The following is an 18,689-nucleotide window of genomic DNA, read 5'->3' as shown; positions in this document are numbered from 1 at the left end:
GCCTTCAGATAACCAGAACTATGGACAGGACAGAGGTCAGAGGTTAAGGACAGGGTTAATGTACTGCTTGACCTTCAGGTAACCAGGGCTATGGACAGGACAGAGGTCAGAGGTTAAGGACAGGGTTAATGTACTGCTTGGCCTTCAGGTAACCAGGGCTATGGACAGAGGGAGGACAGGGGGACAGTAGAACATGGGGAAAGAGGGATAGGGGGACAGGGGTGACATATTAAGATCTTTCAAAATGTATCTTTCCTCAATTCCTATCTATCCTCGGTCCTCAACTTGTCAAACCCCATTGGGCAAGAAGGCCTGAGGGGAGGGACTGTGGACCTTCTCCTCCAATACGGTTGACAAGCAGCCGAGGAGATAGGATGAATCGTGCGAATTGAGATTGATCCCTAGTAGGCCTTAGGCAGGCCTTTTTATCCAGAGCCAACATACAGGAAGTGACATCACACAGTGACCTCTGACCTTTCTGTGACTTCTGCGGCCTCGCCCTCGTTGTCCTTGTCCTCGTCCTTCTTCTCGCCCTTCTGAAGCGGCTGGCTGATAATGTCATCGGTGAAGGAGCTGAAGTAGGACTTGATGAACTGAGGAGAAGGCATCAAGGGGTCACGGTTCTGGAGAGAGAGAGAGAGATGGAAACAGGGAGACTTGTACTTCAAAGTATTTACGGTATTTTTACATACATCAAATATTCTTTCCACACAACTGCTGTCATATAAAAAAAAAAGGTGATATTTAGAAACAGAGCCCAAGCCCATGCTGTGTTATCCCCGTTTCATCTCTTTCCTACCCCACTCTGCTTTGTTATCCCCGTTTCATCTCTTTCCTACCCCCACTCTGCTTTGTTATCCCCGTTTCATCTCTTTCCTACCTCCACTCTGCTGTGTTATCCCCGTTTCATCTCTTTCCTACCTCCACTCTGCTGTGTTATCCCCGTTTCATCTCTTTCCTACCCCCACTCTGCTGTGTTATCCCCGTTTCATCTCTTTCCTACCCCCACTCTGCTGTGTTATCCCCGTTTCATCTCTTTCCTACCCCCACTCTGCTGTGTTATCCCCGTTTCATCTCTTTCCTACCCCCACTCTGCTTTGTTATCCCCGTTTCATCTCTTTCCTACCTCCACTCTGCTGTGTTATCCCCGTTTCATCTCTTTCCTACCCCACTCTGCTGTGTTATCCCCGTTTCATCTCTTTCCTACCCCCACTCTGCTGTGTTATCCCCGTTTCATCTCTTTCCTACCCCACTCTGCTGTGTTATCCCCGTTTCATCTCTTTCCTACCCCCACTCTGCTGTGTTATCCCCGTTTCATCTCTTTCCTACCCCCACTCTGCTGTGTTATCCCCGTTTCATCTCTTTCCTACCCCCACTCTGCTGTGTTATCCCCGTTTCATCTCTTTCCTACCTCCACTCTGCTGTGTTATCCCCGTTTCATCTCTTTCCTACCCCACTCTGCTGTGTTATCCCCGTTTCATCTCTTTCCTACCTCCACTCTGCTGTGTTATCCCCGTTTCATCTCTTTCCTACCCCCACTCTGCTGTGTTATCCCCGTTTCATCTCTTTCCTACCCCCACTCTGCTGTGTTATCCCCGTTTCATCTCTTTCCTACCCCCACTCTGCTGTGTTATCCCCGTTTCATCTCTTTCCTACCTCCACTCTGCTGTGTTATCCCCGTTTCATCTCTTTCCTACCCCCACTCTGCTGTTATCCCCGTTTCATCTCTTTCCTACCTCCACTCTGCTGTGTTATCCCCGTTTCATCTCTTTCCTACCCCCACTCTGCTGTTATCCCCGTTTCATCTCTTTCCTACCCCCACTCTGCTGTGTTATCCCCGTTTCATCTCTTTCCTACCCCCACTCTGCTGTGTTATCCCCGTTTCATCTCTTTCCTACCTCCACTCTGCTGTGTTATCCCCGTTTCATCTCTTTCCTACCTCCACTCTGCTGTGTTATCCCCGTTTCATCTCTTTCCTACCTCCACTCTGCTGTGTTATCCCCGTTTCATCTCTTTCCTACCTCCACTCTGCTGTGTTATCCCCGTTTCATCTCTTTCCTACCCCCACTCTGCTGTTATCCCCGTTTCATCTCTTTCCTACCCCCACTCTGCTGTGTTAGGGAACATGTGTAGGGTCTTACCTTCATCATGATAAACAGAAAATATTAATCCTATTTTCAAAAGCATGTCTCGTTCATATTTCACAACCTCTGTGGGTTTTTGGAGTTGCCTTAACGCGATCTAGCAAAATAATCGGCCTACACTTGATTTTGGGCGACATTCTATCATCCTAAATGTTTCTGATCAGTACTAGATCAGCTATTCCACCTAAACTTATTTGCCCAGACAGAAACCAATGAACCAAATGGCCTAGACAGAGATTCAGTGAAGCAAAATCACATAGATTAAGACAAGTCAGAGGCTTTTGGTTGGGAGTAAGCCTAGGCTACTAAGCGACAGCTAGGGAGTAGGCCTAGGCTACTAAGTGACCGGTAGGGAGTAGTCCTAGGCTACTAAGTGACCGGTAGGGAGTAGGCCTAGGCTACTAAGTGACCGGTAGGGAGTAGGCCTAGGCTACTAAGCGACTGCTAGGGAGTAGACCTAGGCTACTAAGTGACCGGCAGGGAGTAGGCCTAGGCTACTAAGTGACCGGTAGGGAGTAGACCTAGGCTACTAAGTGACCGGTAGGGAGTAGACCTAGGCTACTAAGTGACCGGTAGGGAGTAGGCCTAGGCTACTAAGCGACTGCTAGGGAGTAGACCTAGGCTACTAAGTGACCGGTTGGGAGTAGGCCTAGGCTACTAAGTGACCGGTAGGGAGTAGACCTAGGCTACTAAGTGACCGGTAGGGAGTAGACCTAGGCTACTAAGTGACCGGCAGGGAGTAGACCTAGGCTACTAAGTGACCGGTAGGGAGTAGGCCTAGGCTACTAAGTGACTGGTAGGGAGTAGGCCTAGGCTACTAAGTGACCGGTTGGGAGTAGGCCGAGGCTACTAACTGACCGGTAGGGAGTAGGCCTAGGCTACTAAGTGACCGGTAGGGAGTAGACCTAGGCTACTAAGTGACCGGTTGGGAGTAGGCCCAGGCTACTAAGTGACCGGTTGGGAGTAGGCCTAGGCTACTAAGTGACCGGTGGGGAGTAGGCCTAGGCTACTAAGTGACCGGCGGGGAGTAGGCCTAGGCTACTAAGTGACCGGTAGGGAGTAGACCTAGGCTACTAAGTGACCGGTAGGGAGTAGGCCTAGGCTACTAAGTGACCGGTAGGGAGTAGACCTAGGCTACTAAGTGACCGGTAGGGAGTAGGCCTAGGCTACTAAGTGACCGGTGGGGAGTAGGCCTAGGCTACTAAGTGACCGGTGGGGAGTAGGCCAAGGCTACTAAGTGACCGGTGGGGAGTAGGCCAAGGCTACTAAGTGACCGGTAGGGAGTAGGCCAAGGCTACTAAGTGACCGGTAGGGAGTAGGCCTAGGCTACTAAGTGACCGGTAGGGAGTAGGCCTAGGCTACTAAGTGACCGGTAGGGAGTAGGTCTAGGCTACTAAGTGACCGGTAGGGAGTAGGCCTAGGCTACTAAGTGACCGGTTGGGAGTAGGCCTAGGCTACTAAGTGACCGGTTGGGAGTAGGCCTAGGCTACTAAGTGACCGGTAGGGAGTAGGCCTAGGCTACTAAGTGACCGGTAGGGAGTAGGCCTAGGCTACTAAGTGACCGATAGGGAGTAGGTCTAGTCTACTAAGTGACCGGTAGGGAGTAGGCCTAGGCTACTAAGTGACCGGTAGGGAGTAGGCTACTGCGAGTGAAGGGCAACATAATCCATTTGATAAACTACACAACATGCTGGCAGAATGTTCTGATCAGGGCTAATGAATGAGCCAACTAGACATGTCGATCCAGAGCATCCCAAACATGCTCAAATCGGTGACATGTCTGGTGAGTATGCAGGCCATGGAAGAACTGGGACACCATAAACACTACGCTGTCTGCCATCTACTCAGTACAGTTGAACCTGTGATTCATTGGTGAAGAGCACACTTCTCCAGTGTGCCAGTAGCCATCGAAGGTGAGCATTTGTCCACTGAAGTCAGTTACGACATCAAACTGCAGTCAGATCAAGACTAGTGAGGATGACGAGCACGCAGCTTCCCTGAGCCTGACTGTGTTTGGTATGGTGCATTACCACTGTCAGGCTTTGTGTTTGGTATGGTGCATTACCACTGTCAGGCTTTGTGTTTGGTATGGTGCATTACCACTGCCAGGCTTTGTGTTTGGTATGGTGCATTACCACTGTCAGGCTTTGTGTTTGGTATGGTGCATTACCACTGTCAGGCTTTGTGTTTGGTATGGTGCATTACCACTGTCAGGCTATGTGTTTGGTATGGTGCATTACCACTGTCAGGCTTTGTGTTTGGTATGGTGCATTACCACTGTCAGGCTTTGTGTTTGGTATGGTGCATTACCACTGTCAGGCTTTGTGTTTGGTATGGTGCATGACCACTGTCAGGCTTTGCGTTTGGTATGGTGCATGACCACTGTCAGGCTTTGCGTTTGGTATGGTGCATGACCACTGTCAGGCTTTGCGTTTGGTATGGTGCATTACCACTGTCAGGCTTTGTGTTTGGTATGATGCATTACCACTGTCAGGCTTTGTGTTTGGTATGGTGCATTACCACTGTCAGGCTTTGCGTTTGGTATGGTGCATGACCACTGTCAGGCTTTGCGTTTGGTATGGTGCATTACCACTGTCAGGCTTTGCGTTTGGTATGGTGCATTACCACTGTCAGGCTTTGTGTTTGGTATGGTGCATTACCACTGTCAGGCTTTGCGTTTGGTATGGTGCATTACTACTGTCAGGCTTTGCGTTTGGTATGGTGCATTACCACTGTCAGGCTTTGCGTTTGGTATGGTGCATTACCACTGTCAGGCTTTGCGTTTGGTATGGTGCATTACCACTGTCAGGCTTTGTGTTTGGTATGGTGCATGACCACTGTCAGGCTTTGTGTTTGGTATGGTGCATTACCACTGTCAGGCTTTGTGTTTGGTATGGTGCATTACCACTAAGCCTGACAGTGGTAATGCACCAACATTCAATTAAATTCAGCAAAAAAAGAAATGTCCCTTTTTCAGGACCCCATCTTTCAAAGATAATTCGTAAAAATCCAAATAACTTCACAGATCTTCATTGTAAAGGGTTTAAACACTGTTTCCCATGCTTGTTCAATGAACCATAAACAATTAATGAACATGCACCTCTAGAACGGTCGTTCAGACACTAACAGCTTACAGACGGTAGGCAATTAAGGTCACAGTTATGAAACTTAGGACACTAAAGAGGCCTTTCTACTGACTCTGAAAAACACCAAAAGAAAGATGCCCAGGGTCCCTGCTCATCTGAGTGAACGTGCCTTTGGCATGCTGCAAGGAGGCATGAGGACTGCAGATGTGGCCAGGGCAATAAATTTCAATGTCCGTACTGTGAGACGCCTAAGACAGCGCAACAGGGAGACAGGGCGGACAGCTGATCATCCTCGCAGTCGCAGAACACGTGTAACACCTGCACAGGATCAGTACATCCGAACATCACACCTGCAGGACAGGTACAGGATGTCAACAACAACTGCCCGAGTTACACCAGGATGCACAATCCCTTCATCAGTGCTCAGACTGTCCGCAATAGGCTGAGAGAGGCTGGACTGAGGGCTTGTAGGCCTGTTGTACGGCAGGTCCTCACCAGACATCACCAGCAACAACGTAGACTATGGGCACAAACCCACTGTCGCTGGACCAGACAGGACTGGCAAAAAGTGCTCTTCACCGACGTGCCGCGGTTTTGTCTCATCAGGGGTGATGCTCGGATTCGCGTTTATTGTCGAGGGAATGGGCGTTACACCGAGGCCTGTACTCTGGATCGATTTGGAGGTGGAGGGTCCGTCATGGTCTGGGGCGGTGTGTCACAGCATCATCGGACTGAGCTTGTTGTCATTGCAGACAATCTCAACGCTGTGCGTTACAGGGAAGACATCCTCCTCCCTCATGTGGTACCCTTCCTGCAGGCTCATCCTGACATGACCCTCCAGCATGACAATGCCACCAGCCATACTGCTCGTTCTGTGCGTAATTTCCTGCAAGACAGGAATGTCAGTGTTCTGCCATGGCCAGCGAAGAGCCCGGATCTCAATCCCATTGAGCACGTCTGGGACCTGTTGGATCGGAGGGTGAGGGCTAGGGCCATTCCCCCCAGAAATGTCCGGGAACTTGCAGGTGCCTTGGTGGAAGAGTGGGGTAACATCTCACAGCAAGAACTGGCAAATCTGGTACAGTCCATGAGGAGGAGATGCACTGCAGTACTTAATGCAGCTGGTGGCCACACCAGATACTGACTGTTACTTTTGATTTTGACCCCCCCTTTGTTCAGGGACACATTATTCCATTTCTGTTAGTCACATGTCTGTGGAACTTGTTCAGTTTATGTCTCAGTTGTTGAATCTTGTTATGTTCATACAAATATTTACACATGTTAAGTTTGCTGAAAATAAAACGCAGTTGACAATGAGAGGACGTTTCTTTTTTTGCTGTTTGATTACAACTAAACTCAGCATCTAAGTTCAGTAAGGAGCAGCAGGAGAGCTGGGACATCCTCTCACCTTGTATTTGTCTTTGGCCTTCTCCTTCCCCAGCAGTTTGAGGACTTTGTCTGCTAGCAGCATACTCTGCTGGTTCTGGAAGGCCTCCAGGATACACACCGCCGTCACATCTACAGGAACAAACAGAACAGTTCCTTAGTCACTTCTATTATCCTTGTTGTGGTATCATGCCTTTAAAATGACCTCTGAGCCCTGTCCTCAAGACCTTCCTTCTTGTTGTCCAGTGTGTGTGTGTGTGTGTGTGTGTGTACCTTCCAGGCACTCCTTGTTGTCCAGTGTGTGTGTCTACCTTCCATGTAGTTCTTGTTATCCAGTGTGTGTGTGTGTGTGTGTGTGTGTGTGTGTGTGTGTGTGTGTGTGTGTGTGTGTCTACCTTCCATGTAGTTCTTGTTGTCCAGTGTGTGTGTGTGTGTGTGTGTGTGTGTGTGTGTGTGTGTGTGTGTGTGTGTGTGTGTACCCTCCAGGCATTCCTTCTTGTTGTCCAGTCTCTCCAGGGCCTTTGCCCTCCTGAACAGAGCCTTGATGTAGCGTGGGTTCATCTCTATAGCCTGGGTACAGTCCTGCACCACCTCTGTCCACATCATCTGGAAACACAGACAGTTGATGTTAACACAGCACCACATGAAACCCTGGGTACAGCACCACATGAAACCCTGGGTACAGCACCACATGTAACCCTGGGTACAGCACCACATGTAACCCTGGGTACAGCACCACATGTAACCCAAACCCTGGGTACAGCACCACATGTAACCCTGGGTACAGCACCACATGTAACCCAAACCCTGGGTACAGCACCACATGTAACCCTGGGTACAGCACCACATGTAACCCTGGGTACAGCACCACATGTAACCCTGGGTACAGCACCACATGTAACCCTGGGTACAGCACCACATGTAACCCTGGGTACAGCACCACATGTAACCCTGGGTACAGCACCACATGTAACCCTGGGTACAGCACCACATGTAACCCTGGGTACAGCACCACATGTAACCCTGGGTACAGCACCACATGTAACCCTGGGTACAGCACCACATGTAACCCTGGGTACAGCACCACATGTAACCCTGGGTACAGCACCACATGTAACCCTGGGTACAGCACCACATGTAACCCTGGGTACAGCACCACATGTAACCCTGGGTACAGCACCACATGTAACCCTGGGTACAGCACCACATGTAACCCTGGGTACAGCACCACATGTAACCCTGGGTACAGCACCACATGTAACCCTGGGTACAGCACCACATGTAACCCTGGGTACAGCACCACATGTAACCCTGGGTACAGCACCACATGTAACCCTGGGTACAGCACCACATGTAACCCTGGGTACAGCACCACATGTAACCCTGGGTACAGCACCACATGTAACCCAAACCCTGGGTACAGCACCACATGTAACCCTGGGTACAGCACCACATGTAACCCTGGGTACAGCACCACATGTAACCCAAACCCTGGGTACAGCACCACATGTCCAGTGTAAACCAGTGTTGTTAATGTTAACAGGGACACTAGTTGTCCAGTGTAAACCAGTGTTGTTAATGTTAACACAGGGACACTAGTTGTCCAGTGTAAACCAGTGTTGTTAATGTTAACAGGGACACTAGTTGTCCAGTGTAAACCAGTGTTGTTAATGTTAACAGGGACACTAGTTGTCCAGTGTAAACCAGTGTTGTTAATGCTAACAGGGACACTAGTTGTCCAGTGTAAACCAGTGTTGTTAATGTTAACAGGGACACTAGTTGTCCAGTGTAAACCAGTGTTGTTAATGTTAACACAGGGACACTAGTTGTCCAGTGTAAACCAGTGTTGTTAATGTTAACACAGGGACACTAGTTGTCCAGTGTAAACCAGTGTTGTTAATGTTAACAGGGACACTAGTTGTCCAGTGTAAACCAGTGTTGTTAATGCTAACAGGGACACTAGTTGTCCAGTGTAAACCAGTGTTGTTAATGTTAACAGGGACACTAGTTGTCCAGTGTAAACCAGTGTTGTTAATGTTAACACAGGGACACTAGTTGTCCAGTGTAAACCAGTGTTGTTAATGTTAACACAGGGACACTAGGTGTCCAGTGTAAACCAGTGTTGTTAATGTTAACAGGGACACTAGGTGTCCAGTGTAAACCAGTGTTGTTAATGTTAACACAGGGACACTAGTTGTCCAGTGTAAACCAGTGTTGTTAATGTTAACAGGGACACTAGTTGTCCAGTGTAAACCAGTGTTGTTAATGTTAACAGGGACACTAGTTGTCCAGTGTAAACCAGTGTTGTTAATGTTAACAGGGACACTAGTTGTCCAGTGTAAACCAGTGTTGTTAATGTTAACACAGGGACACTAGTTGTCCAGTGTAAACCAGTGTTGTTAATGTTAACAGGGACACTAGTTGTCCAGTGTAAACCAGTGTTGTTAATGTTAACACAGGGACACTAGTTGTCCAGTGTAAACCAGTGTTGTTAATGTTAACACAGGGACACTAGTTGTCCAGTGTAAACCAGTGTTGTTAATGTTAACAGGGACACTAGTTGTCCAGTGTAAACCAGTGTTGTTAATGTTAACACAGGGACACTAGTTGTCCAGTGTAAACCAGTGTTGTTAATGTTAACACAGGGACACTAGTTGTCCAGTGTAAACCAGTGTTGTTAATGCTAACACAGGGACACTAGTTGTCCAGTGTAAACCAGTGTTGTTAATGTTAACACAGGGACACACTAGTTGTCCAGTGTAAACCAGTGTTGTTAATGTTAACAGGGACACTAGTTGTCCAGTGTAAACCAGTGTTGTTAATGTTAACACAGGGACACTAGTTGTCCAGTGTAAACCAGTGTTGTTAATGCTAACAGGGACACTAGTTGTCCAGTGTAAACCAGTGTTGTTAATGCTAACAGGGACACTAGTTGTCCAGTGTAAACCAGTGTTGTTAATGTTAACAGGGACACTAGTTGTCCAGTGTAAACCAGTGTTGTTAATGTTAACACAGGGACACTAGTTGTCCAGTGTAAACCAGTGTTGTTAATGTTAACAGGGACACTAGTTGTCCAGTGTAAACCAGTGTTGTTAATGTTAACAGGGACACTAGTTGTCCAGTGTAAACCAGTGTTGTTAATGTTAACAGGGACACTAGGTGTCCAGTGTAAACCAGTGTTGTTAATGTTAACAGGGACACTAGTTGTCCAGTGTAAACCAGTGTTGTTAATGTTAACACAGGGACACTAGTTGTCCAGTGTAAACCAGTGTTGTTAATGTTAACAGGGACACTAGTTGTCCAGTGTAAACCAGTGTTGTTAATGTTAACACAGGGACACTAGTTGTCCAGTGTAAACCAGTGTTGTTAATGCTAACAGGGACACTAGTTGTCCAGTGTAAACCAGTGTTGTTAATGTTAACACAGGGACACTAGTTGTCCAGTGTAAACCAGTGTTGTTAATGCTAACACAGGGACACTAGGTGTCCAGTGTAAACCAGTGTTGTTAATGTTAACACAGGGACACTAGTTGTCCAGTGTAAACCAGTGTTGTTAATGTTAACAGGGACACTAGTTGTCCAGTGTAAACCAGTGTTGTTAATGTTAACAGGGACACTAGTTGTCCAGTGTAAACCAGTGTTGTTAATGTTAACAGGGACACTAGTTGTCCAGTGTAAACCAGTGTTGTTAATGTTAACACAGGGACACTAGTTGTCCAGTGTAAACCAGTGTTGTTAATGTTAACAGGGACACTAGTTGTCCAGTGTAAACCAGTGTTGTTAATGTTAACACAGGGACACTAGTTGTCCAGTGTAAACCAGTGTTGTTAATGTTAACACAGGGACACTAGTTGTCCAGTGTAAACCAGTGTTGTTAATGTTAACACAGGGACACTAGTTGTCCAGTGTAAACCAGTGTTGTTAATGTTAACACAGGGACACTAGTTGTCCAGTGTAAACCAGTGTTGTTAATGTTAACAGGGACACTAGTTGTCCAGTGTAAACCAGTGTTGTTAATGTTAACAGGGACACTAGTTGTCCAGTGTAAACCAGTGTTGTTAATGTTAACAGGGACACTAGTTGTCCAGTGTAAACCAGTGTTGTTAATGTTAACAGGGACACTAGGTGTCCAGTGTAAACCAGTGTTGTTAATGTTAACACAGGGACACTAGTTGTCCAGTGTAAACCAGTGTTGTTAATGTTAACACAGGGACACTAGTTGTCCAGTGTAAACCAGTGTTGTTAATGTTAACACAGGGACACTAGTTGTCCAGTGTAAACCAGTGTTGTTAATGTTAACAGGGACACTAGTTGTCCAGTGTAAACCAGTGTTGTCTGATGACACCTTCGATCAGAAGACGTGCTCATTGTAATGGCTGGTCTGGAATGAAACAGCATTCCATTCCAGCTATTATGAGCTATCCTCCCCTCACCAGCCTCCTCTGCTATAAACCCACAGGAACACATACAGAGCATCATAATGAATGGTTGCCATGGTGACAGTTGCCACTAACCTGCTGTTCGTAGGCAGCAGCTCTGTTCTGGTAGAAGGTGGACAGGTCTGTCTGGTTCTCTCTAGGACACAGACCAATGGCCTCTGTGTAACACTGGATGGCCTGCTCATACTTCCCAGCCTTGAAGTACTTGTTGCCCTTGTTCTTAGCACCCTGGGCCCGGTCCAGAGGACTCTACAGGATGGAAGGGAGAGAGACAGAGTTAGTAGCACCCTGGGCCCGGTCCAGAGGACTCTACAGGATGGAAGGGAGAGACAGAGTTAGTAGCACCCTGGGCCCGGTCCAGAGGACTCTACAGGATGGAAATGAGAGACAGAGTTAGTAGCACCCTGGGCCCGGTCCAGAGGACTCTACAGGATGGAAGGGAGAGAGACAGAGTTAGTATCACCCTGGGCCCGGTCCAGAGGACTCTACAGGATGGAAGGGAGAGAGACAGAGTTAGTAGCACCCTGGGCCCGGTCCAGAGGACTCTACAGGATGGAAGGGAGAGAGAGAGAGTTAGTAGTACCCTGGGCCCGGTCCAGAGGACTCTACAGGATGGAAGGGAGAGAGACAGAGTTAGTAGCACCCTGGGCCCGGTCCAGAGGACTCTACAGGATGGAAGGGAGAGACAGAGTTAGTAACACCCTGGGCCCGGTCCAGAGGACTCTACAGGATGGAAGGGAGAGAGACAGAGTTAGTAACACCCTGGGCCCGGTCCAGAGGACTCTACAGGATGGAAGGGAGAGAGACAGAGTTAGTAGCACCCTGGGCCCGGTCCAGAGGACTCTACAGGATGGAAGGGAGAGAGACAGAGTTAGTATCACCCTGGGCCCGGTCCAGAGGACTCTACAGGATGGAAGGGAGAGACAGAGTTAGTAGCACCCTGGGCCCGGTCCAGAGGACTCTACAGGATGGAAGGGAGAGAGACAGAGTTAGTATCACCCTGGGCCCGGTCCAGAGGACTCTACAGGATGGAAGGGAGAGAGACAGAGTTAGTAGCACCCTGGGCCCGGTCCAGAGGACTCTACAGGATGGAAGGGAGAGAGACAGAGTTAGTAGCACCCTGGGCCCGGTCCAGAGGACTCTACAGGATGGAAGGGAGAAAGACAGAGTTAGTAGTACCCTGGGCCCGGTCCAGAGGACTCTACAGGATGGAAGGGAGAGAGACAGAGTTAGTATCACCCTGGGCCCGGTCCAGAGGACTCTACAGGATGGAAGGGAGAGACAGAGTTAGTAGCACCCTGGGCCCGGTCCAGAGGACTCTACAGGATGGAAGGGAGAGAGACAGAGTTAGTAGCACCCTGGGCCCGGTCCAGAGGACTCTACAGGATGGAAGGGAGAGAGACAGAGTTAGTAGCACCCTGGGCCCGGTCCAGAGGACGCTACAGGATGGAAGGGAGAGACAGAGTTAGTAGTACCCTGGGCCCGGTCCAGAGGACGCTACAGGATGGAAGGGAGAGACAGAGTTAGTAACACCCTGGGCCCGGTCCAGAGGACTCTACAGGATGGAAGGGAGAGACAGAGTTAGTAGCACCCTGGGCCCGGTCCAGAGGACTCTACAGGATGGAAGGGAGAGAGACAGAGTTAGTAGCACCCTGGGCCCGGTCCAGAGGACGCTACAGGATGGAAGGGAGAGACAGAGTTAGTAGCACCCTGGGCCCGGTCCAGAGGACTCTACAGGATGGAAGGGAGAGACAGAGTTAGTAACACCCTGGGCCCGGTCCAGAGGACTCTACAGGATGGAAGGGAGAGACAGAGTTAGTAGCACCCTGGGCCCGGTCCAGAGGACTCTACAGGATGGAAAGGAGAGACAGAGTTAGTAACACCCTGGGCCCGGTCCAGAGGACTCTACAGGATGGAAGTGAGAGAGACAGAGTTAGTAGCACCCTGGGCCCGGTCCAGAGGACTCTACAGGATGGAAGGGAGAGAGACAGAGTTAGTATCACCCTGGGCCCGGTCCAGAGGACTCTACAGGATGGAAGGGAGAGAGACAGAGTTAGTAGCACCCTGGGCCCGGTCCAGAGGACTCTACAGGATGGAAGGGAGAGAGACAGAGTTAGTAGCACCCTGGGCCCGGTCCAGAGGACGCTACAGGATGGAAGGGAGAGAGACAGAGTTAGTAGCACCCTGGGCCCGGTCCAGAGGACGCTACAGGATGGAAGGGAGAGACAGAGTTAGTAGCACCCTGGGCCCGGTCCAGAGGACTCTACAGGATGGAAGGGAGAGAGACAGAGTTAGTAGCACCCTGGGCCCGGTCCAGAGGACGCTACAGGATGGAAGGGAGAGACAGAGTTAGTAGCACCCTGGGCCCGGTCCAGAGGACTCTACAGGATGGAAGGGAGAGACAGAGTTAGTAACACCCTGGGCCCGGTCCAGAGGACTCTACAGGATGGAAGGGAGAGACAGAGTTAGTAGCACCCTGGGCCCGGTCCAGAGGACTCTACAGGATGGAAGGGAGAGAGACAGAGTTAGTAGCACCCTGGGCCCGGTCCAGAGGACGCTACAGGATGGAAGGGAGAGACAGAGTTAGTAGTACCCTGGGCCCGGTCCAGAGGACTCTACAGGATGGAAGGGAGAGAGACAGAGTTAGTAGCACCCTGGGCCCGGTCCAGAGGACTCTACAGGATGGAAATGAGAGACAGAGTTAGTAGCACCCTGGGCCCGGTCCAGAGGACTCTACAGGATGGAAGGGAGAAAGACAGAGTTAGTAGCACCCTGGGCCCGGTCCAGAGGACTCTACAGGATGGAAATGAGAGACAGAGTTAGTAGCACCCTGGGCCCGGTCCAGAGGACGCTACAGGATGGAAGGGAGAGAGACAGAGTTAGTAGCACCCTGGGCCCGGTCCAGAGGACTCTACAGGATGGAAGGGAGAGAGACAGAGTTAGTAACACCCTGGGCCCGGTCCAGAGGACTCTACAGGATGGAAGGGAGAGAGACAGAGTTAGTAGCCCAATGTGTCAGACAGCTGAACAGACAAAGACACGTTCCCAAATATATAAACATCCCCTTTAGGCAGAGTCTCCTCCTCCTCACTAAACATAACATCTGTATTGCTAGGCAGGAAGTTAAGTGATGTAGGTAATAAACTGTTCCTTCTCCTTTAATGTGCCCTGACCTCGGCCCTCGATTCCTCACTAATCCACAGCTCTCCAACCTTATCAGTGCCGGCAGCCATGCCATTGCCTTTCCCTGGCGCTGGCTCATATCCAACCTTAAATTGATCCCACCTACATATAACCATTAACGTCTGGTGTAGCAAGTATTTCAAAATCCCAAGCCAACTGAAACCAGACTGTGGCCCTTCTCCTTTCCATAGGATACCTACCCCCCCCCCCCCCCCCCCCCCCTCTGGATGCTCCTACCACCGTCTCTCCCGAGCATCACCCACCACCGTCTCTCCCGAGCATCACCCACCGCCGTCTCTCCCGAGCATCACCCACCGCCGTCTCTCCCGAGCATCACCCACCGCCGTCTCTCCCGAGCATCACCCACCGCCGTCTCTCCCGAGCATCACCCACCGCCGTCTCTCCCGAGCATCACCCACCGCCGTCTCTCCCGAGCATCACCCACCGCCGTCTCTCCCGAGCATCACCCACCGCCGTCTCTCCCGAGCATCACCCACCGCCGTCTCTCCCGAGCATCACCCACCGCCGTCTCTCCCGAGCATCACCCACCGCCGTCTCTCCCGAGCATCACCCACCGCCGTCTCTCCCGAGCATCACCCACCGCCGTCTCTCCCGAGCATCACCCACCGCCGTCTCTCCCGAGCATCACCCACCGCCGTCTCTCCCGAGCATCATCCACCAGTGTTTTGGCTTACTGCCCCAGACACCGCCTGTACTGCCCCAGACACCGCCTGTACTGCCCCAGACACCGCCTGTACTGCCCCAGACACCGCCTGTACTGCCCCAGACACCGCCTGTACTGCCCCAGACACCGCCTGTACTGCCCCAGACACCGCCTGTACTGCCCCAGACACCGCCTGTACTGCCCCAGACACCGCCTGTACTGCCCCAGACACCGCCTGTACTGCCCCAGACACCGCCTGTACTGCCCCAGACACCGCCTGTACTGCCCCAGACACCGCCTGTACTGCCCCAGACACTCCTGTGTACAAGCACGTTAACAGAGAGAAGGCAGCCTCCCTCTTTAGGGCGAGTGGGCCTCCCTGTTCAGGGCGAGTGAGGTGAGTATGCATTTTAGTAAACATACACATTTTATCAAATCAAATAAGCTTCCCAAAAAGAACATGGTCGCTGTGGTAGAACGTTTATTTTGATTGACGAAGTCCCGACAGGTAGCCTGATTTCAGTCCATGTAAACAGGATTATTATGGAAATCGTTCTTGCAAACCACGCAAATGTTTTAATCAAACTATTATATTAATATGACAATCCACAATAATGGTATGATTGTGAGACTTACTCATTGGCAGCTCACCTGGATAGCGAGACGTCAAGCTCATCACAGAATTCATTCAAATGAGGAGAGACTTTGAACTGTGGACTCATGTTGGGTGTGGCTAGCAGGTTACAAATGACCTCAACATGGAGTGAGGCAGTGCATTGGAAGGGTTTCCATACAACACTGACTGTGGACTTGTCACATTGAGTGGGTTATGTGAATGTGTACAAGCACGTAACACAACAAGACGACACAACTATGTAGCTACCCTTAAATGCAGATTCAGGATCAGACTTTTTGTTCGACTGGCAAACCCTTCCCTGTCTGAAACCAATTAAGATCTGTCCCTCCCTTACCAACTATGGGAACAAGGGCAATCACAGAGACCAATCAACGAGCTACAATGACCAGGAGTTCTGCCCAGCCGTAGTGTGTGGTGATTGACTTGTTAGCTAACGAGTAAACGAAAGGAAAAGCAAGGTGACTCAATGCCTTCAGAACATATTCACACCCCTTGACTTTTTCCCACATTTTGTTGTTACACAGCCTGAATTTAAAAAAGGGATATAATTGAGATTGCTTTGGTCACTGACCTACACACACAATACCCCATAATGTCAAAGTGAATTATGTTTTTTTGAAATTGTTACAAATTAATAAAAAAATGAAAAATATATATGTCTTGAGTCAATAAGTATTCAACCGCTGAATAAGTTCAGGAGTAAAAATGTGCTTAACAAGTCACGTAATAAGTTGCATGGACTCACTCTGTGTGTAATAATAGTGTTTAACAGGATTTTGAATGACTACATCTGTAAGGTCCCTCAGTCCAGCAGTGAATTTCAATCACAGATTCAACCACAAAGACCAGGGATGTTTTACAATGTCTCGCAAAGAAAGGCACCTATTGGTAGATGGTAAAATCAAATAAAAAGCAGACATTGAATATCCCTTTGAGCATGATGAAGTTATTAATTACATTTTGGCTGGTGTATCAATATACCCAGTTACTACAAAGATACAGGCGTCCTTCCTAACTCAGTTGCCGGAGAGGAAGGAAACCGCTCAGGGATTTCACTATGTGGCCAATGGTGACTTTAAAACAGTTACAGAGTTTAATGGCTGTGATAGGAGAAAACTGAGGATGGATCAACAGTATTGTAGATACTCCACAATACTACACCTAAATGACAGAGTGAAAAGAAGGAAGCCTGTACAGAATAAAAAATATTCCAAAACATGTACCCTGTTTGCAACAAGGCACTAAATCAATACTGTAAAAGATTTGGCAAAGTAATTAACGTTTTGCAGTTGTGAATGAGAACTTGTTCTCAACTGGCCTACCTGGTTAAATAAAGATGAAATAAAAAGGCCGGTTAGCTCAGTTGGTTAGAGCATTGTGCTGATAACGCGAAGCTCGCGGGTTTGATACCCGTATTAGCCCAGATCTATTTTGGGGCGGCAGGTAGCCTAGTGGTTAGAGAGTTGGACCGAAAGGTTGCGAGATCGAATCCCCGAGCTGACAAGGTACAAATCTGTTGTTCTGCACCTGAACAAGACAGTTGACCCACTGTTCCTAGGCTGTCAATGTAAATAATTATTTGTTCTTAACTGACTTGCCTAGTTAAATGTTAAATTAAAAAAGTCCAGGGGTATGAATACTTCTTGATGGCTCTATAGCATTAGTAAAACATGTGCTTGGCTCGCAGTTCACCCAACTAACTAGTTAGCTACATATTTTGGTCATACCACGTTAAATATGACTTAGTATTATCCCCTTAGTTTACTAAATTGAAATTGTTATTTAGGCACACAGTTAACGTTAGTTAGCGTGCTTTTTACCATTCTAGTTAGCTACCTAGCTAGTTAGCGGCCATCTGCTAAATGTTGGTGGGATTCATTGACAGTCTGTCCTTGAATGTATTTCGGTACTGAACAAATTATGCTCAAGGAACAAGGATTTAGTGTTATAGCTAGTAGCCGTCTGGGCAGGAGAAGTGAAGTAAAGCAGAGTAATATCTAGGAGAGACAGAGATTCATACCATGTCCTCCAGCTCGCGACTAGCTCGGTTAGCTGCGCCGTCTTGGCCCTGGACGGGGCTCGCGCTGCCTTCTGGAGTTGTCCGTTCCCCATTCCGTTTCCCCGGTGAGTCCTTCGTCTTGCTGCGGTTCCACAGGTAAACAGCTCCTACACCCAGGACTATGGGGGTTCCGATCAGGAGGGCCAGCTGCCAGCGGGGGAGACTGCTCCCGGACTGCGGCTCAACGGGCTTTGAAGCGGCCATCATCCACCACGCAAGGAGAGCACACAACACTGCTTACACTACCGACTCCGTTATCGGCGAGGTCATAGCAGGAACAGTGGAATCTTGGGATACTGGCGGGCGCTGTGCAACTGCAACCGGGGCGGGGTACTCTGTACTTCCGGACTACACAGGACAACAACAACAAACTCACCACTACAAAATGACATGCAGTGCAACGGCCCCATCTAGTGTACGTTGTATGTAATGGAGGCTGCAACAAATTCATATCAACAGACCTACCTTGACTATGAGACAGTATGTCTTTATTTGTTGTGCTTTACCACTGATAAAGATGGTCATTATTTAACACTCACATAAACTGTTCATGTTATTAACCTTTATTTTAAAAACATTTTATTTTTTACATTTATTTCACCTTTATTTAACCAAGTAGACAAGTTGAGAACAAGTTCTAATTTACAATTGCGACCTGGCCAAGATAAAGCAAAGCAGTTCGACACATACAACAACACATAGTTACACATGGAGTAAAACAAACATACAGTCAATAATACAGTAGAAAAATAAGTCTATATACAATGTGAGCAAGTGAGGTGAGATAAGGCCATGGTGGCAAAGTAAATACAATATAGCAAGTAAAACACTGGAATGGTTGATTTGCAGTGGAATAATGTGCAAAGTAGAAATAGAAATAATGGGGTGCAAAGGAGCAAAATAAAGAAATAAATACAGTAGGGAAAGAGGTACTTGTTTGGGCTAAATTATAGATGGGCTATGTACAGGTGCAGTAATCTATGAGCTGCTCTGACAGTTGGTGCTTAAAGCTAGTGAGGGAGATAAGTGTTTCCAGTTTCAGGGATTTTTGTAGTTCGTTCCAGTCATTGGCAGCAGAGAACTGGAAGGAGA

General features: G+C 48.8%; 1 protein-coding gene and 1 non-coding gene across 3 annotated transcripts in view; one reads left to right on the top strand and one right to left on the bottom strand.

Annotated features, from left to right (window-relative positions):
- Positions 1-17,877, bottom strand: part of LOC129869486 (mitochondrial import receptor subunit TOM70-like) — a 59,586-nt gene extending 41,709 nt beyond the window's left edge. For both annotated transcript variants that reach the window (XM_055943944.1, XM_055943943.1), the window contains exons 1-5: positions 17,559-17,877; positions 11,130-11,303; positions 7,096-7,222; positions 6,639-6,748; positions 475-623 (exon numbers count right to left, since the gene is read on the bottom strand). In XM_055943944.1, coding sequence (XP_055799919.1) covers positions 475-623; positions 6,639-6,748; positions 7,096-7,222; positions 11,130-11,303; positions 17,559-17,804 — 806 coding nt within the window. In that variant the 5' untranslated portion in view covers positions 17,805-17,877. The remainder of the gene's footprint in view (positions 1-474; positions 624-6,638; positions 6,749-7,095; positions 7,223-11,129; positions 11,304-17,558) is intronic.
- Positions 16,887-16,960, top strand: trnai-gau (transfer RNA isoleucine (anticodon GAU)). Its single transcript has one exon. It is a non-coding gene; the product is annotated as a tRNA-Ile (tRNA).
- Positions 17,878-18,689: the final 812 nt, after the last annotated feature.

Source organism: Salvelinus fontinalis, chromosome 14, assembly GCF_029448725.1.
Source record: "Salvelinus fontinalis isolate EN_2023a chromosome 14, ASM2944872v1, whole genome shotgun sequence".
In the NCBI taxonomy this organism is placed as follows: domain Eukaryota; kingdom Metazoa; phylum Chordata; class Actinopteri; order Salmoniformes; family Salmonidae; genus Salvelinus; species Salvelinus fontinalis.
Note: the sequence above shows the minus strand (reverse complement) of the source record. Positions and strands in the feature narration are given on the sequence as shown.